This window comes from Denticeps clupeoides, chromosome 10, assembly GCF_900700375.1.
Source record: "Denticeps clupeoides chromosome 10, fDenClu1.1, whole genome shotgun sequence".
NCBI classification, from domain to species: domain Eukaryota; kingdom Metazoa; phylum Chordata; class Actinopteri; order Clupeiformes; family Denticipitidae; genus Denticeps; species Denticeps clupeoides.
In genome coordinates, this window is record NC_041716.1 from 19,572,730 (window position 1) to 19,599,242 (window position 26,513).

The following is a 26,513-nucleotide window of genomic DNA, read 5'->3' on the forward strand; positions in this document are numbered from 1 at the left end:
CTCAAGTTATTCTACATTCCACCAGAGCCTGGCCAGATTACACTAAAGTGTCGATTGATGTTTAATGCATATTTTGTGTGCATAAAATAATCAGCTCATTAAAGCTTATTAGCACATTCAGAAATATAAACAAATGTGTTTTGGCTCGGTCTCCAGTTTTAATACAATTTAATCCCTTTAATCATGACAGGCAAATTAGGACAGGACATTTTTTGCCAATAAAGTGTGGCCGGTGTCGGTTGCTGGAGATTTTCGGGGACAGGAGTCCCCCATCTTGGGTTGTGATGTTGCTGGAGGGGCCATCGGGCTGATGGCGCTCGTCTCTGCGGTTATCAGCCAGAAACTGATAAGTACGGCAAACAGCAAGAGCGCAGTGGTCTCTGCTGAGCCGGTGAGGAACGTGGGAGGAGGATGTGAGGGAGAGGTGTGCTGGGTAATTCCTGCCGTCGTGGAGGGAGTTGGACCCTCTTTTGCTGGGCCACGCCGGGCGGCCGCTGCAGTTGTTGTAGGGGTGGGTGGGTTCGGTTCGAGAGCCGCCACCAAATCCACCACAGTTCCCCATTCAGTCGCGGACAACACCCTACTGTTTGCTTTTTTAAAGCGAGAACTACTGCCCTATTTTGCTCGGTGGCTTTTTTGTCTTCCTGTTCTGTTTTTTACGGCGGTGGTGCTGGTGGTGAGGTGGGAGTTTCTGTTCTTTATGCTCACCTCCGCCCTCCCTGTCGGCCTGGCTGGAGAGTGGATACAGGAGGAGGAGGAGGAGGAGAGAGAGAGAGGCTGTTTGGACAAACGGACGGCCCTGGCAGGATGTGGGGGTCTGCTGGCCTTTGGGTGTGTCAGCTTCGCCCCGTCACACAGTGGTGCCGAGGGAGGGGGCCAAAACCTCCCTTTTCCTCTGACACACTCACCCCTTTCCTTACTCCTCCACTCCTTCCACTCGCTCTCTGTCTCTCGCACACTCACTCAGGCTGCCTGTACTCTCCCACCAGAATCCCCAGACCCTCTCATCTTACCCCGCAGAGACCCTAAACCAGTTAAACAGGGCGCGTTTTCACCTCTGAATAAAATCCTCTTCCTACTGTGGGGATCGAAGGAGGGTGAGAGCATTGTTGCCCGGAGCTGGAGGGACACACGTCTGTGTGTGTGGGTAGGGGGAGATTGCTGGTGAGGTGTGGGTGTATGCATATGCAGTTTGATGTGTTTAAGTGTGTTGGTGTGGGAGGTACGTGTGTATTGGGAGAGGGGGGGGGGTGAGATTGCGGTCGCAAAGTAAAAATAGGTGTATAAGTTGACCCTCCGCAAGTCCCCTTGTCCAGCTGGCCGGTGGTACTGTGTGTCACTCGTGCTATCGCTCATATTTTGTGCACAACAGAAAATGTTTGCAATGTTTCACACAGCCGACAAATGTACACACCAACACACACCTCCTGCTTTGCAGTAATAGTCAGTGTGGTTTTCTTTGTGAACTCTTGAGGTGTAGCACACACTTTTTTGGCCAGTGAAGGAGAAGAAAAAAAAGAAGAACTCTGACAGTAGACGTGAGCTGCAGCTCCTTTTTTCTGAGAAAATGGCAGGAAGCTGGCAGGCCCATGGTTTGTGCCCCCCTTTACCCCCTCCTTTGCACTCCTCCCGCTCTGAGGTATTGTGTGGTGGTGCCACCCTCCCCTTCGCCCGCCGCCCCTGGATGGGGAAGGTCCGGGCCCATCCCCAGCTCCAAACAATCAGGCCCTCACTGCAGGAGGAGCTCCTCACAGGCCCAGAGCCAGCGGCCCCAGGACCCGCCAAGCACAGCACAGCACCGACATTAACACAACACTAGCTAATAGCAGCACAAACACACAACACAACGTAATTCCAAAGTTAACACAACACTAACTGAATACTAACATTAACACAACATAATACAACATGCCTAAAACCAGAATTTAACACATCAACACATCACAGTTCAATACAAACTAATACAAAATACACATATCAATACAAACTAATATAAGCATTAACACAGCAAACCTAATATTGAGAAGAAGTCAATTAAGGCAATCATCTTAACAGTAAGTAAACCTAATGAATGACTAAAATATTAAAGGTTATTCAGACATTTAATGAAAAAAACTGGGTTTAAATTGTACAATGCAAACAAATACAAAAAAATAATATAGAATCAAAGACGTAGCCCACTTACGATCCATAAGATTACTTACGATTCATATTCTGATTACGAACTGAACATCATTGTCAGAGGTTGGTCGTAATGAGTTACGTTTGCTTGAGTAACTTTTAAAAAAATGCCATTCTTTTTACTTTTACTTGAGTTCATTTGTGAATAAGAAACTCTGCTCTTACTTTGCTACATTGGGCAACACTTGACTCGTTACTTTTTAAAACCATTAAGTTAAAACCTTATTACACCTCGCACTGCAACTCGTATACTCTGAGCCTCCAGTACTGCTCGCCTGGTCCCTCCATCTCTGAAGGTAAAAGGAAGACACTCATCTAGACTCTTCTCCGTCTTGGCCCCTCGGTGGTGGAATGAACTTCCTTTCGAGGTCAGAACAGCTCAGTCACTGAGTACCTTCAAACGGCAGCTCAAGACCTTCCTCTTTAGAGAATATTTGTAATTTTTCTTATTGTCTTATTGTCGACCTGTGTACAGAATCTACAACAGAGTGAATAAAAAGGTTGTATTCATAGTTGGGGGTCCTAATGAACCGGAACTGATCACTTCATCGATGGTAACCTGAAAGCATGTTGTAAGTCGCTCTGGATAAGGGCGTCTGCCAAATGCCGTAAAGGTAAATGTAAATGATTACACACAATCCGTGGTGCTAAAACCAAAGAAAAAATACAGAATCCCAGTCTTTCATATACACCAGGGGTCTCAAACTCAAATTAGCTCGCCCAGACAGATTCTGGGCGAGTTTGGGCCGCATCAGGTATTCCACAAAAAAAAATTATAACCTTCTCAGACTTCATTAATAACAGTTCTTTAACTTCAGTGGGTTCTTCTGTGCACAAAACTGTCTTGAATATGAGTGAAATATTGAAGAATGTGAATGGTTCTTCTGAACATGGATTCTCTTGCCTACTTCTTACCTCTTTGTGTCATTTCCGCTTTTACTTCCTGCAACAACGGCACAGAGGATAATGAACAGCTTCTTAGTGAGGCAGCATTATGTATTTATTATACAAAAACAGTGGGATACAGTTGGCGTACGTCCAATACAGATGTTCTGTTGACTTTAGAACCAAGGTGGGTAGGCTCCAGGTTGGAGCCTGACTCTGAACTGGGACGGCGGACGGGAGCTAGCTGAGTGGCCCTATCAGAGGTTCACTCCCATCAGTGACATCGTCAATATATTATTGGTGTTGGTCGTTAATCTGATTGTTAATTTGCAGATTCATCATAATTTGTTGAAAAACAAAATACAATTCATATGATGCCGAATCCAAAACTGATTTGATCCAACTTGATTTTTTTCAAAAACATTAAGATTTTGTAATTTTATGACAGTTATGAGATGTTACATGGGCACCTTGTTGTTGTTGTGAAATGTCCCATAATGAGATTTCCCAGGACGTGCCCTTTCAGTGTCTGTAGCTTTAAATGCAAATGAGGAGGAGAGAGGCGGGACGAGGAGGAGAGCGGCATATAGAAGTTGACAGGGCATTCGAGGAAATGCCGTCATCAACACCATTCACCAACCATAATATTTGGCGCAGACAGGAAGTCATGTTGGCATTCAACATAAGGGGAAAATGTCCATAAGAGGACAAATTCTAGATCTAGCCATCTAATCTGCCGCTGAATGGCACCTTTTGCCATTATCACCATTTTTAGCCTCTGCAGGACAGAGACAGGCAAGGGGAACTTGCCCAGTACAGCAACTACACTGCAGCCTTAAACAGTAAACAAATACTGACCTGATAACACGTTAACGCAACACAGTGGAGTGCAACTAATGCATAGTACAAGAAGGATAACAGAGTACCACACAACATAACACTGACTAACATCAAGCATTTACAGATGATCAATTGTTAGATTTTATTCAGTGTGATTTTTACCCATCTAACACCAACACAGTTCTGGACTGGATTGTGTTGACTTGATAGAATTTTCATGGCATTCAACATTTACAGCAATTATCCAACATCCTTATCCAGAGCGACTTACAATCAGTAGTTACAGGGACAGTCCCCCCTGGAGACACTCAGGATTATGTGTGTCTTGCTCAGGGACACAGTGCTAGTAAGTGGGGTTTGAACCTGTGACTGTGGTCTTCTGGTTCGTAGGCCGGTGTGTCACTCACCAGGCTACTACCAACCTCCCTTGGTGATTGCAGGGCCACCTGCGTTTCGGGTCATGTGTAGAGTGGCGTAAAGCGGCGTGGTGCAAGGTACCCTCTGCCTGGCCCCGCCCTTCCCCCCTCTCCTCGCACCTCATGGGCATGGCATGAGGAAGGGCCACGGATGAATCAGACAGAGTCGGCGGGCACGGAGGCGAGGCGAGGCGGGACGTGCTCTGTCTCCGGCGGGGTTGTGCCGTTTCTCTTTGGCCTCTTTGTTGTGCTGCTGGTTGAAGTGTTTGGCCCTTGAGCCCCGTTGGTGTGAGGCACCCAACTTCAAGGTCTGTCCCGCAAAAGCTGCCCAAGTTGTTGTTTTCTTCTCTCGCTCTCTCTCTTCATTTGGCTCGGTGTCCTTGTTTTTCCGTCACGGACTCTATCGGAGGAGGGAGAGGAGGGCAAGAGGGAGAAGTGAAGGGTGAGTTGGAGGAGAAAGGGAGGGAGTGGATGAGAGAAGAAGGGGGGAGATAATGGTTCAGGGCACCTTGGCCCTTCTCCCCTTGTCCTGATAAGTGGCTCCAGAGCATGTGGGGGTTAGGGATTCCTGTCTCCTCTGGCAGTCAAACACACACACACACACACACACACACACACACACAACAGCCCCTAAACACATTCAGATCCGCCCGCTCCACATTCCTGTGTTCAACTGAGGAAACAGCGTTGCTGCCTCTCCCTGCTCCCAAATTATCCCTCTTCCTCCAAGCCATGTCATACTTCTCACATCCATCTCCCTCCAACCAGATCTGTCCATCTCCGCCCTCCTTTCTCTTCCCTACATCTAAACCTTCTTCACCCTAATTGTACTTCTTTCTCTTTTAATGTATGTCAGATTTTCCCGTCTGCTAGAAGCTCCGCCCACTGTGCTGTGCACATGTGCTGTTAGAAGTGTGTGTGTGTGTGTGTGTGTGTGTGTGTGCGTCTGTCTGTTGAAGTGAGGTGACGGTCCCATGCGCCGCTCGGACGGGCGCCGCGTCTCCCGTTGCGGGGGTAAGTAGAAGTGACACGTCAGTAGTCTTAAATAAGATCCAGGGGGGGTGAAGCGCACTGTCCCCCGGTGTCGGGGGAGGTGGGCGGAGCCTCTTTCATTTCCAGACTTTCAGTGATTGGAAAGTCGGCAATTAATTTCATCGGTCAGTCTCTTCTCCGGCGAGAGAGTCGGGAACGACCTTTTGTCCTCATCTTCTTCTTCACCTCATACCCTCACCTGATGATTTTCGTCTTTCTTGTTTTCTGTTCCCCATGACGTCATTTCATTTGGTTAACTTTGATCCGTTCATTGTGACATGGTTGAGAGAGAGAGAGAGAGAGAGCGAGAGGCTTCAGGTCTTCAGGTCACACACACATCTGTGTGTGGCCTGCGTCTCTGCTCACCAAACGTGCCCTGGAATTTTTTGTTTCTGGCCAAATGCTGTTGAGTGGAACATACGCTTTATTAAGACATTATTGAGGGGGTGCTGTCATCAGGGACACAGGTGACTATGGAGGGGTCCCCCACCTGAAAAACACCCAGAGGTGAACAGTGACAGCTGCAGCTACAGGGAGCAACAGATCTGTAATCGGAAGGTTGCTGGTTCGAATCCTGAACCATCAAGGTGCCACTGAGCAAAGCGCCGCCCCCACACGCTGCTCCCCGGGCGCCTGTCATGGCCGCCCACTGCTCACCGCTAGATGGTTAAAAGCAGAGGACACATTTCGTTGTGTCACTGTGTGCTGCGCTGCAGCGTATCACAATGACAATCACTTTCACTCAACCACGAGGTACCACAGCGAAAACCAATGCAAAGCTCCGCCTCCAGGCCGCAGCCGCCACACTACGCCTTCTCTCGTGTGCCGGAGCGCGTCCTTCCTGGCCTTTTAAATATTCTCCATTGTTCAAGGGAGAAGTTGCCAAGGATACGGGAATATAGGCGACCTGATACGGTGCGTGATGAGTCAGAGTACAGTAGGCGCACGGAGGAGTGATGCCCGCGCGTTCGCGCATTCCTCCACTCCCGCGCCGACTCCCTCTCCATCATCCTCCCATCTCGTTCATGCACTTACTCACACGTTACTGCCTCGCTCCTTCGCTCCACCTGTTATCCACTCCTTCACTCACTCGCTCGCTCACCTCCCCGCTTCACTCATTGTTTAATTCATTTTCATTCATACGTTGGTTAGTACGCAGTTGACGGTGTTTGTGGTCGGTTTTCTGGCCTCCGCCCTGGATTTAGCGGCGGGCGCGGCCTCCCTGCCTCCAGCACAAAGCCCTGCGTGTTCCCTTCCTTTCCCCACCCGACATTCCTCTTTCCCCGCTCTCCGCTCCCCCTCGGCCTCGGCTGTCTGCATCTCGCTCTCCCTCCCTCTCCGTCTTTCTCTCTCTCTCTCTCTCTCTCTCTCTCTGTCCGTCACACCCTCGACTCCTCTCTCACCCCCGTCTTCCTCTCCTCGCTCTCTCTGACTCGCTCCTGCCGCCGTTAAGCTGCATTAACCGGGCAAATTACCTTTATCCCTCCCCACCCCACGCCGAATAATTACCTCTCTCTCTCTCTCTCTCTCTCTCTGGCCCCCTTCAGGGTCTGTTTGATTTACTCCCCTCTTCTCTCCTCTCTATCTCTCTTTCTGTGGAGGTTGCGGCCCGGCTCGTCCCTAAAAACAGCCGGGTGAGAGGGAGAGAGGAATAACAAGCTCTTCTACGTTCCGGCATTTTCTTCACTCCCCTCTCCCACGCCGCGTTTAAATTGCCTCGGAATTCTGCCTTTTTTTTTTTGTGCGTCACTCCCCCCTTTCTTTGGAAATTACTTTTTACCCTTTCAAACTTCAGCTTGCTGAGGAGGCAAGTCTGACCTTCCCTCCCTCACGGACACGCACAAACACACACGCCGCAGCGCCCACAGGACGCGGCCGGGGACACGCCAGTGCGATGTCACCAGTCCCCTCGTGCCCCCCGAGAGCTGGACTTCCATCTCCTGGTCTCTTTGGAAAGAGGGAGGTTGAGCTTCCATCCGCTCCTTTTCTCCAGAGTCTGGGTGGAGGAGGTTGGGGGTATCCGCAGTATCTGATGCCCTGCCTGTGTGTGTATGTGTGTGTGTGTGTGTGTTTAAACCTGATATTTCTATGTGATTGAGAGCATCCAGGGACACCCCAAAAAACTCCCCGAAACAAAAGCCTGTGTTGAGTTTTGGCCCGGGAGGGGCGTTCTCCAGGCTGCAGCTGGAGAACAGAAGGTCACAGGGTCAAATTCTGTCAGCTGACCTCTGGCCCCTCCTCTTCTCCTTTTTTTATTGCAATTTAATAGACACTCGTGCAAAGGGACCCCCTTGCAATAACACCACTCATGCAACACAATCATCTACACATACATAGTGGAGATACAAGCTCCAACATGAGTACGCCCACGCTCTCTCACACACACACACACACACACACACACACACACACACACACACAAAGCCAGCACCGTGAGTCCGCCTATTTGTGTCTACTCTTAAAAGGGTGTTTTATTTAGCATAAATGTTGAAGCCAAGGGTGCCTGGCTGCCATGGCAACCAAATTAAACTGAGAATCTCTTTGGAAGGAGAAATCAAAATTATTCAGACCTCTCATATAGAGAAAAAATAACAATGGTGCCCAGTGTACTGTATAAAGACCATTATCATTTAGACAATGGAAACATTGATGTAATTATGCCATTGTTTATTAGATCGGCACTATAAAACGACTTCCTCTCGAAGAGCAGCAGACGCCGCACTGATTCTTAAATCCTTAATACTTTCCTTGTCTATAATTATCCTTTGCTGGTGTGCGTTGTTTTCTTATCATTTCATACATGGCTGCCTCGTGTGAGATCCCATCACTGATAGAGATGGGTGTGTGTGTGTGTGTGTGTGTGTGTGTGTGTTTATTAAGTAGACAAGCGAAAAATAACAGAAGTCACAGTATCATCCATGGCATTTAGCGTAGATGCTAACTTCCAGCAGGTGCCGGTTTTTACTGGGGGTCAGAGGTCGGCGCTTTGCCCTGCGAGGAGAATGATGGTGGGGAGGAGGAAGAGTGATGGGGAGGGGGACGGGGGTCAGGGTCTGAGCCTCTTCTCTCCTCATCTCCACGCCGCCGCATCCTTCTGCTGCTGGGAAAAAGGAAGATCCATTTTATTGATTGACTCCTGTGGACCCTGCCCACGGAGGAAGGGTGGATGTCTTTAATGAATTCCTCCACCCCGCGCCCCCATCGCCAACCCCGACTCCTCCACCTTAATTAACTTTGCCTGAGCCACTGTGTGTGTTTCTTTGTGTGTGTGTGTGTGTGTGTGTGTGCGCATGTGTGTGTGTCTTACTTTCTTGCTTGCACGTCTCATAACCCTTCCTGCTTTATTTCTATTTTTTTATTTTCCACGTCTCTTCTCACCTACACACTAACACACCAAAAACCACACACTAGCACACCGAAAACGCACACTAACACCGAAAACCGCACACTAACACACCGAAAACCGCACACTAACACATGGAAAACTGCACACTAGCACACCAAAAAACGCACACTAACACACCAAAAAACTCACACTAACACACCAAAAACCGCACACTAACACACCGAAAACCACACACTAACACATGGAAAACTGCACACTAGCACACCAAAAAACGCACACTAACACACCAAAAAACGCACACTAACACACCAAAAACCGCACACTAACACACCAAAAACCGCACACTAGCACACCGAAAACCACACACTAACACACCGAAAACCGCACACTAACACACCGAAAACCGCACACTAGCACATGGAAAACTGCACACTAGCACACCGAAAACCGCACACTAACACACCGAAAACGCACACTAACACACCGAAAACCGCACACTATCACACCGAAAACCGCACACTAGCACATGGAAAACTGCACACTAGCACACCAAAAAACGCACACTAACACACCAAAAAACGCACACTAACACACCAAAAACCGCACACTAACACACCGAAAACCACACACTAACACATGGAAAACTGCACACTAGCACACCAAAAAACGCACACTAACACACCAAAAACCGCACACTAACACACCGAAAACCGCACACTAACACACCAAAAAACGCACACTAACACATCGAAAACTGCACACTAGCACACCAAAAAACGCACACTAACACACCGAAAACTGCACACTAGCACACCAAAAAACGCACACACGCACACACCAGAAACAAAAAAAAAAAAAACGCAAACAGAGATTAGTGTGTGTGGTTTTCGGTATGTTAGTGTGTAGGTGTGTTAGTGTGTGTGGTTTTCTGTGTGTTAGTGTGTAGGTGTGTTAGTGTGTGGTTTTATGTGTGTTAGTGTGTAGGTGTGTTAGTGTGTGTGGTTTTCTGTGTGTTAGTGTGTAGGTATGTTAGTGTGAAGGTGAGTTAGTGTGTAGGTGTGTCAGTGTGTGTGGTTTTCGGTGTGTTAGTGTGTAGGTTTGTTAGCGGGTAGGTGTGTTAGTGTGTAGGTGTGTCAGTGTGTGTGGTTTTTGGTATGCTAGAGTGTAGATTAGTTAGTGTGTAAGTGTGTTAGTGTGTGTGGTTTTCGGTATGTTAGTGTGTAGGCGTGTTAGTGTGTAGGTGTGCTTGTGTGTAGGTATGTTAGTGTGTAGGTGTGTTAGTGTGTTTAGTTTTCGGTATGTTAGTGTGTAAGCGTGTTAGTGTGTTTGGTTTTCGGTATGTTAGTGTGTAGGTGTGTTAGTGTGTGTGGTTTTCGGTATGTTAGTGTGTAGGTGTGTTAGTGTGTGTGGTTTTTGGTATGTTAGTGTGTAGGTGTGTGTATAGTGTGTATAGTGGTGGTAGTAGCCTAGTGGGTAACACACTCACCTATGAACCAGAAGACCCGGGTTCGAATCCCACTTACTACCATTGTGTACCTGAGCAAGACACTTAACCCTAAATTGCTCCAGGGAGACTGTCTCTGTAAATACTGATTGTAAGTCACTCTGGATAAGGGCGTCTGATAAATGCTGTAAATGTGTGTTGTAAATGTGTGTTAGTGTGTTTGGTTTTCGGTATGTTAGTGTATAGGTGTGTTAGTGTGTGTGGTTTTCGGTATGTCAGTGTGTAGGTGTGTTAGTGTGTAGGTGTGCTTGTGTGTAGGTATGTTAGTGTGTAGGTGTGTTAGTGTGTTTAGTTTTCGGTATGTTAGTGTGTAGGTGTGTTAGTGTGTTTGGTTTTCGGTATATTAGTGTTTAGGTGTGTTAGTGTGTTTAGTTTTTGGTATGTTAGTGTGTAGGTGTGTTAGTGTGTTTGGTTTTCGGTATATTAGTGTTTAGGTGTGTTAGTGTGTTTAGTTTTTGGTATGTTAGTGTGTAGGTGTGTTAGTGTGTTTGGTTTTCGGTATATTAGTGTGTAGGTGTGTTAGTGTGTGTGGTTTTCGGTATGTCAGTGTGTAGGTGTGTTAGTGTGTAGGTGTGCTTGTGTGTAGGTATGTTAGTGTGTAGGTGTGTTAGTGTGATTAGTTTTCGGTATGTTAGTGTGTAGGTGTGTTAGTGTGTTTGGTTTTCGGTATATTAGTGTTTAGGTGTGTTAGTGTGTTTAGTTTTTGGTATGTTAGTGTGTAGGTGTGTAAGTGTGTTTGGTTTTCGGTATATTAGTGTGTAGGTGTGTTAGTGTGTGTGGTTTTCGGTATGTTAGTGTGTAGGTGTGTTAGTGTGTGTGGTTTTCGATATGTCAGTGTGTAGGTGTGTTAGTGTGTAGGTGTGCTTGTGTGTAGGTATGTTAGTGTGTAGGTGTGTTAGTGTGTTTAGTTTTCGGTATGTTAGTGTGTAGGTGTGTTAGTGTGTTTGGTTTTCGGTATATTAGTGTTTAAGTGTGTTAGTGTGTTTAGTTTTTGGTATGTTAGTGTGTAGGTGTGTTAGTGTGTTTGGTTTTCGGTATATTAGTGTGTAGGTGTGTTAGTGTGTGTGGTTTTTGGTATGTTAGTGTGTAGGTGTGTTAGTGTGTTTGGTTTTCGGTATATTAGTGTTTAAGTGTGTTAGTGTGTTTAGTTTTTGGTATGTTAGTGTGTAGGTGTGTTAGTGTGTTTGGTTTTCGGTATATTAGTGTGTAGGTGTGTTAGTGTGTAGGTGTGTTAGTGTGTAGGTGTGTTGTGCAGGTTGGGTAAACTGTATAACTTACTTTATAAATATGTCATTTAATTTCGTCTGAATATAAGAACACACACTCACATCCGTCCATATGCATGATACATGAACACATGGATTTCTCTGACACACGTGCTTCCTGGGGGAGTTATTGTGGAGGTGGGGGGGTCTTCTGGGAATTCTGGGTTCGACTCCACGGCAACGCAGCGCGGCGCGCACCTTCTCCCTGCGTGCTGACAGACGGTATTACGGCGGCGCGCCTGCGCCTGACCCCGCCATGCACTCACACGCCTGCAGATGCAGACGATGTGGACGATTAACGTCTCACGGTCCTGTAAGCTCCTCCCCTTACCGCCGATCTGCTGAGAGAGAGAGAGAGAGAGAGAGAGCGACGGCTCGCCCTCTTCACCCACATGTGGCCCGTTCTCCTCAAATGAACCGGAGTTCTGTGCGAGTGTGCGAGTGACAGCGGTGAAAAGGCCCGTGCATCTGTGTGTGTTCAACGTTCTCCAGAGGTTATACTGTAACGGATCCACAGAACCCCACCCTGTCCGGGACACTCGGGGTTTCCAAGCACGCTTCTACGTCCGTGTGCATTTGAGTATGTATGTATATATGTGTGTATGTATGTGTGTGTGCATGTGTATGTGTGCGTGTGTATGTTTATGTGTGCGTGTGTATGTATGTATGTGTGGTGTGTGTGTGTGTGTGCGTGTGTGTGTATGTATGTGTGTATGTATGTATGTGTGTGTGTGTATGTGTGCATGTGTATGTATGTATGTGTGTATGTATGTATGTGTGTATGTGTGTGTGTGTGTGTGCGTGTGTGCGTGTGTATGTATGTATGTGTGTGTGCATGTGTATGTGTGCGTGTGTGTATGTATGTGTGTGTGTGTATGTGTATGTATGTGTGTATGTGTGTGTGTGTATGTGTGTGTGTATGTGTATGTGTGTATGTATGTATGTGTGTATGTATGTATGTGTGTATGTGTGTGTGTGTGTGTGCGTGTGTGCGTGTGTATGTATGTATGTGTGTGTGCATGTGTATGTGTGCGTGTGTGTATGTATGTGTGTGTGTGTATGTGTTGTGTATGTGTGTGTGTATGTGTGTGTGTATGTGTGTGTGTGTATGTATGTATGTGTGTGTGTATGTGTATGTGTGCGTGTGTATGTGTATGTGTGTGTGTGTATATAAAGCGCCGTTTCTCTTAAGAAGTAATGGAGTGTTGGAGCAGCGCGGGAGGCTCTTTGGCGAGTTTGTGAGTGAAGCGTTTGTCAGCGGCTCTGTCAGCTCGCCGTGTTTGATGGGCGGGCAGATCCACCGGCGGCGGCGGGCGAGGGGGGGGGGTGGTTTTCTGTCGCGTCGGGGAGCGTTTGTAGTGCTGACAGCTGTTTTGAATCCCCCCCCCAGACTGTCAGCCGCAGCTAAACCAGCGTTTCTTCGTCCGATCTGAAGGCGCCTTCTTCTCCCGCCGCTGGGGGTGTTCAGGTGCGAGGGTCCGGCACCCGCCGCAGACAACAACGTTATTACCCCGTACTCACACGTACAAGCTGTGTCGGGATCGACCAATCCCGTTCCTGACTGGACTCTGAATTAGGACTTAACATAATGTCACCCAAGCTTGTAACAAATGAGAGATACTCACAGATAATTACAACTTTGTAGCATCATCAGGCCCCGCCCCTATAATCTCAAGTTCCAGGGAAAGATGGGAAATCCCCTGGGCGAGGAGTTGAGAGCGCTGAGTTGAACTTTTCTCAACTTCCTGCGTAATGTGAAGGAACGGACCCCCGGTTCGGTCCCCCGTCGGAGTGAATGAGAGGGGACGTGCCCACCCACCCGTCCACCAGCTCCGCTGCACGCTGCCTGCACCCTTTATTCCGGCTGTCAAGATGTAACCTCACAACCTTAAATCACTCGCCGGCGCTGACCCACTTCCAATGACCTTGACCTGTTTTCCAAGGTCCCTCCAATTCCGGTGTCGCCAATAACTCTCACAAATACAGACAAATCACTCGCTCCCAATTACCCTGCACAAACATTCTGAAAGTGGGTCAATTACAAGCGGGTGTCACATTTCGGATCGCTTCAGTTGTGAGTGGAAATAAAAGGCTGTGGGGCTGCTCATGTATCAGAGATACGAGGCCATTTCGAGGTGGCGGAGGAACATATTCATGAATGTGAATACATCTCTGCCGGAAGTGGCTTTTACATTTCTTTACGTCTCGTGCAGTTTCCTGGCCGTCTAGTTTTATTCGCGGTGGTGGTGGTGGTTACTGAGCCACGCCGGCGTTCTCACGGCAGCTCCCACGCCAGACTCCACCTTCCCGCCCCGGCTCCGGTACTGGATTAGTGCGCTTTTCTTCTTTTTTTTTCCCGGTGTTGTTCTCGTGCGCTCGCCGGGACGTTTCGCATTTGGGCCGCCTCCGCACGACTCTTTGACATCACGGGCACGGCCCCTCCGGTTTGCGCCATCTGTCACCTTGTGGGCATCTATAGAAGTAGCGTGTTGGGATTAGTGTTCCTGATGGCGCTGTGCCCCCCCCACACACACACACCTGTAGTGTAGTGACATGCGCAGTGCTGTTAGTGTAACTTGGTAACGTGTGTTTATGGCTACAGTCACGATAAATTTATACATAATGAAAGATACCATTTTTCATCCAGCTGTTCCTTAGCAACACCTAAGCAGTGCTACACTGCCACTGTAAACAATGCAATAACGAGGACCGATGCTTAAAATGATGATGATGATGATCATGTGGGGGGTTTTATTCTTTGTAAGGAGGTGACGACAAACTGAGTTTGAACCATCATGTTGCTGCGATCTCCAGATCCTGCAGGTTCACTCTCTACAACATTCGCAAGATTCGGCCTTTTCTCTCGCAACAGGCTACGCAGCTCCTCGTCCAGGCAATGGTCATCTCCAAACTCGACTATTGTAACTCTCTCCTGGCTGGAGCCTCTGCAGTCACCATAAAACCACTCCAGATGATCCAAAATATGGCAGCCCGTCTCATTTTCAATCAGCCAAAATACACCCATGTTACACCTCTTCTTACCTCCCTCCACTGGCTCCCGGTAGCTGCTCGCATTGAGTTCAAATCCTTGATGCTGCCTACAGGGCTGTAAATGGAACTGCGCCCTCCTACATCAACACACTACTACCTAACTACACTCCTGCACGCTCTCTCAGATCGGCAAACGAAAGGAGACCAAAAATTCCTTCTTCACGGGGTCTCCGATTCCAATCATGTCTGTTCTCCGTTGTTGTCCCTGGCTGGTGGAACAACCTGCCCTCCTCCACACGACTAGCCGAGACTATCACCACTTTTAAGAAGCAGTTGAAAACCCACTTGTTCAAAAAGTATTTCAGACAAATCCAACACTTACACACGCACATACACACACACACCGCACAAAATAAAACAAATAAATAAATAAATCGTCTAGCACTTAACAATTCCCGAGCATGTTCTTTTCCTGACAAGTTAGGGGTCTTAGTTTTGTAACTCAAAATTTATAGAAACTGAACGAGAATTGCTGGTGTCTTCCTCTTGTAAGTCGCTTTGGGTAAAAGTGTCTACCAAGTAAAGTAAAGTAAAGTAAAGTAAAGTAAAGTAAAGGTGACCTGATGGTCTTCTTCTGTCCGTCAGGGGTGGACGTGACAGAGCCCAACAGCTCGGACAGTCGCAGCGAGCGCCTGGACTTCTTCGTGAAGCAGGAGGAGGCTCTGGCCGGAGACGGGGTCTTCCTGGGCCCCGCCCTGAGCAGCGAGAGGGACGAGGCCGGAGGCCAGGCGCACGGGCAGGGCGGCTCGGTGGCCAACCTGCGGGCGGCGCTCATGAGCAAGAACAGCCTGCTGTCGCTGCGCGCCGAGATGCTGGGCGAGGACAACCCCCTGCTGTTCGACTACCTGCCCAAAGGAGGGCCGCACTCCCTGTCCCGTAAGTGTCTTTCTTTAACTCCCGAGCCCGTACTGGCCCCCGGCGCGTGTGCGCGTGGCGCTGATGGCCGCTGTCAGACGCTGTTGTGACATGGTGACGCGGCTGGGCTGTGCTGGAACAGAGAGCTGCCAGCGGTTTATCCTTGAGCTGAATGCTTTCAGCGCCTGGTGTGTGTGTGTGTGTGTGTGTGTGTGTGTGTGTGCGTGTGAGCATGCATTCATGCGAGCGTGTCTGCGCGCGCGTGTATAAAATGTGTGTGACTGAATGGATGTGAGTTTGGAGGCAGACAGGAAGCCTTGAGCTTCTACCTTCTGTTGTCTAAAAATACTGTTGGTCCGCAGGACTCGAAACGGCGGTTAATAAAAGCCTTTTAAATTGTGCCGACAAAGTTTTATTGCAAAGCAGCATTACACGAGTGTGAGTGTGTGTGTGTGTGTGTTTGTGTGATAGGCAGGGAAAGTGTGAGCATCTTTTCTTTTCTTCCCGTAACCCCGCGCTCGCCTTGGCTGGTAAGTGTGTCTTTTGTCTGCTAAACTCACAGTCTTTGTTCGTGGGAGAAAGGGGGACGGGAGCCGCGCCGAAATCCGGTCACGCTCTTTAAAGAGTCCCCGGTGGGCCCGGCTCCTGCAGGCCCCGTCGGGGTGGGGGCGGCTCGAGTGTCTCTATCAGCGCCAGCCCCAGAAACCATCGTCATCGGCTCAGTCCGGTCACAGAACGTCCACATGGGTCACCCTGTCACTCTCGAAGAAGCGAGGCAGAAAGCAAACAGACCAAGAACAGGATTTCGATGGATCACCAGCTGTCCCGATGTCCCCCGTCCTCAGGGTGGGTTTTTAAGAACACAGATTTTCACTGAGACGTGTTGGACTGGGTGTGACAGCAGGAAAGAGTTTGGGATCCATTATTCTCACAGCTTGTTCATCACTGGATTACGCTAGAAGTGAATTCAGTTTAGTTCAGGGCAGCCGAAGCACGAAACTGTAGAGACCAGATCGCTCGGTTTCTTTAAATCATGCAAGCATTGTCGGTGGTATTCATTTTTACAGCAAGCATGGTGGGAAAATGCCCCGTTAGTCCATATGAAATGAAAGAATGAATATATATGAAATTCTGTACCATTTATACACAATTTCTATTTCTCAAGAACTGCATATTCTGTAATAAATTTCATGTAGTGCAACATCCAACCACAGCTGTATTTCATAAATATATTACTGGACGTGCTGCCCAATCAGCTTGCTGCGCTGTCTCTTGCTCACACACATACGCTTGCGTGTGAAAAGAAGAAATTCATCTCAGCTGACATTTGAATGTCAAAACATGGCATAAATGTTGTATTTCTGTAAGCGCTTTACAGTTCACGACTGTTTATAAAATTATCTCGTTCATCGTATGGTGTAATGATTTTTGCCGTTCTGGTTCCACTTTATCTGACAATAAGACTATTGTGAACATGATCAGAATAATTGTGATGTAATGCGATGATTGACAGTTCCCTATTAGTCCCTTTTACACTGAATTCTTTAAAAGCAAATTCATGTTATTCCATCTGTGTTCTGTGTTAAAGAATGAATCATCATTTGAAATGAATTCTTCTTATTATTTATTTTGATTTATTTTTTAACATTATTCACATTCAAATTATTGACTTTTTTAATGACAATTAAACAAATTATTGACAATGATTTAATGCCCCCAAAAATGTAGCCACTACCAGTACATATCTGATACTGACATGATATGTTATAAACAGCACAGGGCCACGCCCACTATCCAACTAAACCAGATAGATCATCAGCACCGTTGCGAATGATGATGACCTGATGAGTACGTCTGCTAATTGGAGAGACATTGAGAACATTGCACACTTTGTCTTTGTGTCTGTCCTGTCCTCATGGCACACGCCACACGATGGTCTCAGAATACTGTGATGCTACCTAGTCGGTAAACAACCAGGACAGCAGTACAGTCGTATGCGCAACAGGGTGAACGTTTCAGGTGAACACTTCTTCCAACCTGCTGCAGTCACCTAGTGACACGATTTGTTCCTGAAAAGAGTCTGTGTCCGTGTGCGGGGTTTGCATCATGTGACGGGGCGCAGGGTACGTTACAGACCAGAGTACAGTAACCCCACACAAGCAGCCAGCGTTTCTCTACTGAGCGCTGGACGCATCTCCACTCGTCTTCAGCAGCACCACCACAGCTTCTCAGAAATGGTTCGCATCCGTCCCAGGGGGCGTCACTGTTAAAGAAAGCGGGGGGGGGGGAAGTAAGCCTCATTTTTTGGTGCTGGGAGGAAAAGAAAAACAGTACAAGAAGTGTGTGTGTGTGTGTTGTCTTTGTATTCTGAAACGTGTAGTGTGTCCTCCGAATGTGAAAAATTCCAGCCTCCCTCTTAACTCAAGGCTAGAGTGCACAAAACAAACTCTAATGAAAGGAACACACACACACACACGGTGATGTCACAAGCAATAGTCAGCATGTTCCGGCCAGAGAGATGATCTCCTGCACTTGTTCTTCAGCTCATTTCCTAGAAAGACCGGCATGTTCCTTAAAGGGCCGTTGTTCCGTAGTCTGGCCCAGTGGCTGCACTCACGTTTCCTGACCTGAGCTGACCTCGGATCAGTGGACCAATCACATGGCAGATGAGTGCAGTCTGACAGGAAACCGAGGGTCAGGGTTTGTAGGGCCTGAGTCACAGGGACGTGTCTTACACTCTTACTGTAGGACTACAGCACCGATGTCTGTGGGGCTGTGAGTAGAGATTTGCTGTGGTGTGTGTGTTAATAAGCAAAAAAACATGCTTATTAACATTTATTTGTCATTTATTAATATAAAAAAATGAGCAATTGTGTGTATGTGTGATTACATTTGGGAATGTGTGGTGGGAGTGGAGCATGACACACACACACACACACACACACACATACACACACACAATGTGAAAGTTCACATACACACACACCCCTGTCCTGACAATAATCACATCAACAGGGTGGGGTCCTTCACCGGATAATTACCTGTGAGCCACTGACTGATAAGCAACTGAAAGCAACTGTCAAATGGCATTGTGGGTAATGACTCTGAGCCGTGACGCGTGGCGGCAAGGCCGTTCCAGCTATCATCTACCCCCGCAGGGTTCTGGACAGCCGAGCCGGCAGAACGCCGCACCTCGAACCCCGAACCCGCACGCCGCTCTTCTCTCCATAGGACTGCGACTGGCGAGCGGCACACAACGAGGAGAAGGAGCAAAAACGAGCTAAAGAATCCGTCTCTCGTATACACACACACAACTGGCCGTCCCCCGTGAACACATGTGGGTGGAAGGAGAAGGAGGGCAGGAGCGAGAGAAAGAGAGAGAGAGAGAGAGAGAAGAGAACCCCTAACCCCGCTCCTCACAACAACACCACCGAAAAAAGAGCGAAACGGCAGCTCGCCTTTTTGATTTTTCGCTGGTTTCGGTTCGGTTTTCTTCCTCCTCCTCGTAAATGAAGTGCCTCTCTGTGCCCCCTGCCCCCTGACCTCGTGGTGTGTGGAAGTGACCGACTGGTTCCACGTTCCGTGGGTGAGACTCCTTTCCTGTGCTCCTCAGGGCTTGGCTTCGCCAGCAACAGCAGCTCCAATCATCCAGGGGGCAAATTTGCTAGCAAACAAGGGGCGTCCTCTCCTCCTCCTCCTCCTCCTCATCCTCCTCTTCCTCCTCCTCCTCCTCGTACAACACTACCAGCGCCTCCGCCCACGCCACTGCGCCCCGCTGAACCGCGGGCCCCGGAGGGCCCCGGCCTCGGCCTCGGACCGGCTTGGGCTGCGGGCCCCGTGGAGAACGCAGATCTGGAGGAGGCCCAGGAACCCTCGCCCTTGGAGGTAAGTCGAACCCAACGGGCCGGACGGAGGCAGCGCCCTCCGGGCCACGACCTGCAGCTCTGTGTGCTTTTTCTCTCTCTTTCTCTCGCTCGTTCTCTCCAGCCGGAACTGTCTGCTCTCCTCTCCAGCTTTTTCTTTTAATTTGCATTTTCACTGTTTTAATTTGTTCCTTTTGTCTTCTTTACACCAAAGAAGCAGTCAACAAACCACATTTTACCCCACCCCCCACCCCCAGCTACCCACCCACTTCCTTAAAAAAGGAAGAATCAATAAACGTGGACAGCGAGAGGGGGGCAGGTTGTCCCAGGAAATTGCGTTTTCTCTCTGTGTGTGTGCTGAAGTGGCATTTGGTTTCTCTGGACCTCCCTCCCAAGAAGCTTTGCCGTCTCCGCGGACGCGCCATCTGCTTGTCGAGTCCGCAGCACGGCGCTCCTGTGTTGGGGGGTGGGGGGAGAATGGGCGGACACACACCCACACACACACACACACACACACACACACACACACACACACATAACCCCCTCCAGGTAAAACATATACAAATATTGAATATCCGCTTTTGTCCGCAGACAAAGTGCATTCTCTTCTCCTCCACCTGCTGAGCAAACGGAGGGGGGAGCATCAGGCCTTTAACACACAACCAACCACGCCCACAGCCACGCCCCCACCACCTCCATCTACACACCATTAAAGTTCATCCCTTTTTCTGTTGAGTCTCTTTTCTGCTTGGTGTGTGTTTTATTTCTCTATGTGTCTGCATGTATTTACATGTGTGTGTGTGTGTTTCAGCACTTGAGTACAGTGCAGTTTCCTGCATGCTGAAGAATATTCCATTAGTACAATTATTCAGCAGTATTTCAGGGCTCTGATTATGTCCGTGTGTTTTCAGGAGGAAATGCTGGAGGAAGAGGAGACGTACAGTAACAGTAAAGGTACAGTAACACACACACACACACACACACACACACTCTTTTTATATTTATTAAACATAATAAACCTGTTCTATTTATAAAACATATTTTTTTAGGGAATGAGAGTTGCTTCTCACCTCCCTCTCTCCCTCGTTCCCGCGCTGTCTCCTTGTTTTGGACAGGTCTGGAGTATGTCCAGCTTCCCAGGGTGCAGGATCAGATGGCGGAGGGGCAGCGTGGGGCGTGCATGGCCAAGGTGCGCTCCTCCGGCTCGGCCTGGCCGCGGGAGCTGGCCTGCTCCCTGTGCAAGCAACTGTTCGGCAGCCTGGTCCAGCTCCGGCAGCACGAGTACGGCCACACTCTGTCCCTCATGGCTCTGTCTCTGGACTGCCTGGACCACCGGCAGCAGCTGCAGCAGCAGCAGCAGCAGCGCCCCCTTGCGGCCACTCCGCCCGAGGTGGCGGCGCGTTACCTGTGCTCGCAGTGCCCGGCCAGCTTCACGCTCAAGTCCAACGCCGACCGGCACGAGAAAACCATCCACTTCAAGCGCAAGCTGATGCAGTGCGCGTACTGCCTGAAGCACTTCCGCGACCGCACCGACCTCAACCGCCACCTGTCCTCCGTCCACTCCAGCGAGCGCGTGTACGCCTGCCCCGGCTGCGGCCGCACCTTCAGCACGCAGAAGAACCTGGCCACCCACGCCAAGGTCTGCTGCCGGGCGACCACGCCCACGCCCGTCCCCACACAACTACTGTGGGGCCTGCAGGCGCTCAAATGCAGCCCCCACAGCAGCCTGAGCCACTCGCCCAGCGGGGACTGAGTGACTGGCACCCTGACCGCTTCCTCTTGCACTGACGATGAGGAGAAGATGTCCTTCATCGCGCAAATTCAACCAATCAACCAGCTCTCTTTAGTAGACATTTCAATGTTATTGGTATACATAGAGATGAAAATTTGTATATACTTTTTATATGACTTTTTCAAACAACGTAGCTTTGACAACTGCAATGCAATCTGACCGATATAAAGAAAAATGCACTACAATGGTCACTTTGAACCTGAATCTCTGTATTTTGTTTCATGGCTGGGTGACTGTGGCGATGGCGGATACAGGCGCTTAGTCTTTCTCTCACCTCGCCTGGCTGGTCAGTGGTCAACACAGACCCCAGCTTTCTTAAAAATAGGCTGAACCCCCACACTTCCCCTGACAAGCCACCAGTCAGCGGTTGGCTCACTTTACCTTCCAAACCTCAACACTGCCCCCTGCTGGCTGTCCTCTCTCTCCGGCGTTTATCCTCCAGCCCCAGAGCCTCTGATGAGCTTGGATGAGGGGGGTTAGTGACAACCCTGCCACCCCACCCCCCCCGGGGCAATGTAAGCCCTCCTGAATTACCTCAGTAATTGGCTCTGTGCTTCTTCGGCCCCACATGACCTTCGACCTCACAGATAAAGAGCAAGTGAGCTGGAAAGCCGCATTTGGCTGACCTCCTTGAAGTGTACTGTAAGGGCATATAGCAAGCAGGCGGGCGGGGCCGGATGGGGACACTTAGATCAGTGGCAGATTGTCATGCTGGACTGATGCCCACAACTTTCTACCGTGGCCTGAACAGATTACAGGTTACTATAACCTTTGATACTGCACTGCACTCATTGTCAAATCAGAATATTTACCTCTCCAACACAAATATGCAGTTTCATATCAACAGATATTTAATAAAATAATTCTGACATAAAAAAAAGCCCTCTCTTAGAAAAAAATAATTAATGCTTGTGAAATGGAGGATTTAAAACCACGGTTTTATTTTAATCAGGGATTAAAAACGCTTCAAAAGTAAAAAATCAGGGACAATTTCACATTCTGAATTGAAAGCAGTATTTTGACTTCTAGATAACTGATAATGTTGTTAATTAAGAATGAGGATCATTTAAAAACAATTCAAAACTGATATATTTGTCCACGCATCTCACTGTCAGATTTTGAGCCATTTTATTTCCCTGTATACACAATTTACCAATGCAAAGTATTTAAATGGACGTCGTATCTGACATTAGCTGTTCATGCCATGGACCTTTCCCATGCCATGAAACAATCAAAATACCTACTGAGAAGTAACCTACTGAGACAGAATATATTCATAGTTATATAGTTTATTTATGTGCACCATGTGAACCTCCATGATGTTCCTAGGACACCTTGTGTTATTAGAATTGTCTTTAGAAATCGATCCTTTGGCAGAATACAGATTTTCAGAAATTCCACATTATACCGGATGTTCGAAATGTGAAGAAAGGGGCTAATTAGTAGGGACTAACAGTAGATGAATTATTTTGTTAAATGTTATTTTGTATGGTCTGTCCATTTGGTTCAACGTGTTTTGCAATTAACTGGCAGTTACTTGAGATGAATAGCAAAAGCCTACAATATTTATGATGTGAAGATATATTTTTTCAGACTTTTGATTCGTGTCTAGTGGAATTTTGCCGCTCATCTTTTGATATTTTGCTCTGAGCAGTATTACAGTTCCCATCTGCTCTGTTCTTTCAGTGCAGCTGTCATCTACTGTAATTGAAGTTCTACCTCTTGTCCGGCCGGGGCCGTCTCACCGCCGGTTCTGTGCCGGCGGTGTGTGTTATTGAGGTTAGCTGTCGTTCGGCTGGTTAAAACCAAATGGTGCTTTTGTCGGTACATGGTGGTGAGAATGTGGGACGCTGTGCTGGTGAGAGACCTCGTAGCTTGGCTCTTCTCTCATAACAGCAGTGTGTGAGTGTGTGTGTGTTGGGGCTGTACGTTCCGAGTTCTGATCAGATCCTCAGAGAAGCTGTTGGTGGAACGTCTGTTGAGATCGACGTGAAGAAGCCACAGAACGGGCCACAGTGGTCTCTCCTCCGAGGTCTGCTGCAGGCTGGAGTGTATCTGAAAGCTGTGTGTTACGGAACTCATGACCAGAAGAACTATGCAATTAGATCGAAGTAAGTAGTCAGGGGTGGTGGCGTGAAGACTTGGCACTTTTTTCCTGCATTATTTCTCTGGTTTTAATGAACAGAGAAAATGTGTCCAGGCGACGGCATTTTGGAAGCGATATTAATTGTATCTGATGCAGCAAAGCTGTGCTCTGTTTGCACTATTGTCTTTTTTCTTTTATTCAAAGCAATCTTTTTTCTACACTTCCCAAATGGTATAGATATGTATTTTTGTATTCTGTTAAAAAACTGAAAATGTACAATATAGTTTGAATATATGTAGACAATAAAAAACTGAACAAAAAGAAAACTGTGCACCGAGTCATATTTTGTTTATATAAAACCCATGCGTATCATATTAGATGGAATTCTCTTTTTTTATTTTATTTTATTTTAAGTATACTTTGATCCAGCCCTTAACCAGTTTGGCGTGGGTTATTGTTGGTTTATGATGGAAATGCATTCTTGGGTTTAAAAAATACATTTCTTTAACAAAATAAGAATCAAACCCACCCAATCTGGCAACACTCTCACAACTGACATCCTCTCAACGCAACGTTTTTCCGGGAAACACCAATCATGTGGGCTGCATGGTGGTTATCGATGTGGCCTCACACCTCCAAGTCTGTGAGTTTGAGTCCCTGCTCCAGCTTTGAACGTGTGGAGTTTGTGTGGATTGCCGACTCTTGAGTCGGCTGTCGATATGGGTGTGTCAGTGAATAGTGTGTGTGTGACCTTGTGACCTTGTGACCCTGCTTAGGAATAGTGATCAACATTGTATGTGAGTGGACTGATAAAAACAAATCATATTAGGCATGAGAGCATGAGGTATGATACAAAAAGCATGCCATGCCAGATGTGTTTAAAAGGCTTAATGCACATCCAGTTTACCTACTCTGAGATTAGCGCTGGCTAAGGTAAGTAGCCTTATGGCATGTGACCTGTTGCGCAGCAGGTCCGTGGCCTTAAAACGACTTATGCTTTTACGTGAGAGCACGTAGTGGCCACCGCATCCGTCCGACCTTCCCCTGCTCATCTTCTTACTCCCGTTGCCAGTCTACCGCCCACTAATGTGATAAGCCACGGCTAAATAAGACACCAGCAAGCCGTGTGCAGTCTGCTGCCCTCCAGCCCCTGTTCCCGCCCTTGCTTCCCGTGTCCTCGTGCTCCGTGACAGTGTGGCGAATCCAGGAGTCGCCGTACTTTTATAAAACTGTGCTTAATTCCATCCATGCTCATCTAAACGAATTAAGAAACCCTAATTAGTGGATTAGTTGGGTTGTGGCCTACAGTAGAAGGCTGTGATCAGGTTGATGAAGTCAGTTTACACCGTGTGAATCATTATGTTGGAGGAGTGTGCCATGTGGTTGTCCTTTATTGGCTAGCTTGGTTTAACAGTTTCAGTTATTTTCTGAGTCTCGTTCCAAGACAACAGCAGTTGCCAGGGAAACTGTTGGGGCTGATTTGGTTTGTGGTGGATTGTTTTAAGGGGGTGGCTCTCGCATTCTGCTCTTCTGCATTAATGAAACATGTTGAGCTGATTTGTCACAACGGCTACAAGTCACATGCATGGCTCTAATGAACAAGAACGTTCTACTGCTGAAGGTTGGGATTCATGCGTAGGTGATCATCACCGTATGGTCAAGGCTCACTACTGTTTTTAATCCTCTATGCATTGGAGTAACTTGTATTCACAATTCATAGTTTCTATTGGCAGAAGTCTCCCTTTTGGCATGTTCACAATGCAGCGAATATGAAGATCTGTTTCTTTTTTGGTAGGGAAGGGTCTAATCCACTACCCTAGGAACTACCAGCTCCTAAAACTGTCTTCCTATAGCTACTCCTATGAGTTGTAGGTACTTTTGGAATTTTGGTCATTGAAGGCCAATAGTGGATGTGATGGTGAATCACATCTCCCAAAAAAAAGCAACAACAATGAAAAGTTGATGATTGTTTGCTTCTCATCACTGAACACCACAGCAGTTGTTAAGAGCATCATGCACTTCCAGTCAGAAGTTTGGACAGCTACTGCATGGAGGCTATTTTGAAGAACGTGGCAACCTAGGCAAACATTGTGTCATGTAAAAATATTCAGAAACCGCCATCAGTGAGTAGGTGTGAGGAAACCTCAAACCTCTCTGCTCTTTTCCTGCAGTGAACGACTTCACGGTCATCAGGAAGAAGTTCAAGTGCCCCTACTGCAGTTTCTCCGCCATGCACCAATGCATCCTGAAGCGGCACATGCGCTCCCACACCGGCGAGAGACCCTATCCCTGCGAGATCTGTGGCAAGAAGTTCACGCGCCGAGAGCACATGAAGAGACACACGCTGGTGAGGAAATTCTCTGGTTATGAGTGTGTGTTGAGTGCGTGTTGAGTGTGTGTTACGGACCTGTTCAGAGGTCGAAAGCAGCCCACAGGTCAAAGGGAACGGTGCTCCACCCTGACCGAGGCGTGGAACGGGTCCAAGCATCCGAGGCTAAAATGTCTGAACCTTAACCTTGTGTCAGCACTGTCTTTGGCTCTGGACTCAGTCGTAAGAAACAGCACCGAAACGAAAACGCGGCCGCGCCTCAGCTCATGGCAGGAAAGCAGCGCAGAAATTAGCTCTGGTTGCAGTGCGCTAACGCTACTGCTGGGCCTGGCGCCACCGCGCCACCAGGCCCGGTTATGCAGGGCCCGGCGCAGCGCTAATGAATGACTGCGCACCCAACGAGCCGTTGTTATTTTATTGATTTACAGCGAGTGGCGCGGTGCCGCTCGCCGCCGCCTGGGCGTAAATGATCACTTAGTTCACATTCTGCACCCGTCACTCCGGGATTTCACAGGCAGCTTGAATAAATCGGCCCTGTTCTGTGGTTTCAGTCACATGGTAACGAGGTGCCTGGATAAAAGAAGCCCAAGTTGTGATGGTTCTGTCACCTGGCTGTGTATGTTCTGAATTCAGAGAACCAGATTAAAATTAGGGTAACATTCTTTATTTTTAATATTATTTATCAGTTAATATCACTTGTCAGCTCACTTGGAGATTAGGTCAGGAGTTACATTTACAGCATATATCAGACGTGAGTGACTCAGTAGTTACAGGGACAGTCCCTCCCTGGAGACACTCAGGGTTAAGTGTCTTGCTCAGGGACACAATAGTAGTAAGTGGGGTTTGAACCTGTGACTTTGTGGTCATCTGGTTCACAGGTGAGTGTGTTACACGCTGGGTAAACACCACCAGGAGCTGTCGCCACATCGTTTGTAATGTCAGAAAACTGGAACAAGGAGACATTTCCAGAAACTGTTGTGTTGCACTCACTCTGGCATATTATCAGTTAAATGCCAGTGCAGTGAAGTGATTGTCACATGTGATACACAGCAGCACAGCACACGGTGC

The 26,513-nt window shown here is 48.0% G+C and overlaps 1 protein-coding gene across 7 annotated transcripts in view; it reads left to right on the plus strand.

The window, feature by feature from the left end:
* The window catches only part of zbtb46 (zinc finger and BTB domain containing 46), a 60,480-nt gene that overhangs the window by 21,915 nt on the left and 12,052 nt on the right, over positions 1-26,513 (plus strand). For 4 of the 7 annotated variants that reach the window (XM_028994630.1, XM_028994628.1, XM_028994633.1 and 1 more), the window contains 4 exons: positions 15,106-15,396; positions 18,989-19,260; positions 20,150-20,192; positions 20,354-25,252. In XM_028994630.1, the coding sequence (XP_028850463.1) occupies positions 15,106-15,396; positions 18,989-19,260; positions 20,150-20,192; positions 20,354-20,991 (1,244 nt within the window). In that variant the 3' untranslated portion in view covers positions 20,992-25,252. Of the gene's footprint in view, positions 1-15,105; positions 15,397-18,988; positions 19,261-20,149; positions 20,193-20,353; positions 25,253-25,287; positions 25,464-26,513 lie in introns of those variants that run through there. The other 3 variants (XR_003751094.1, XM_028994634.1, XM_028994629.1) reach the window with 2 other exon arrangements.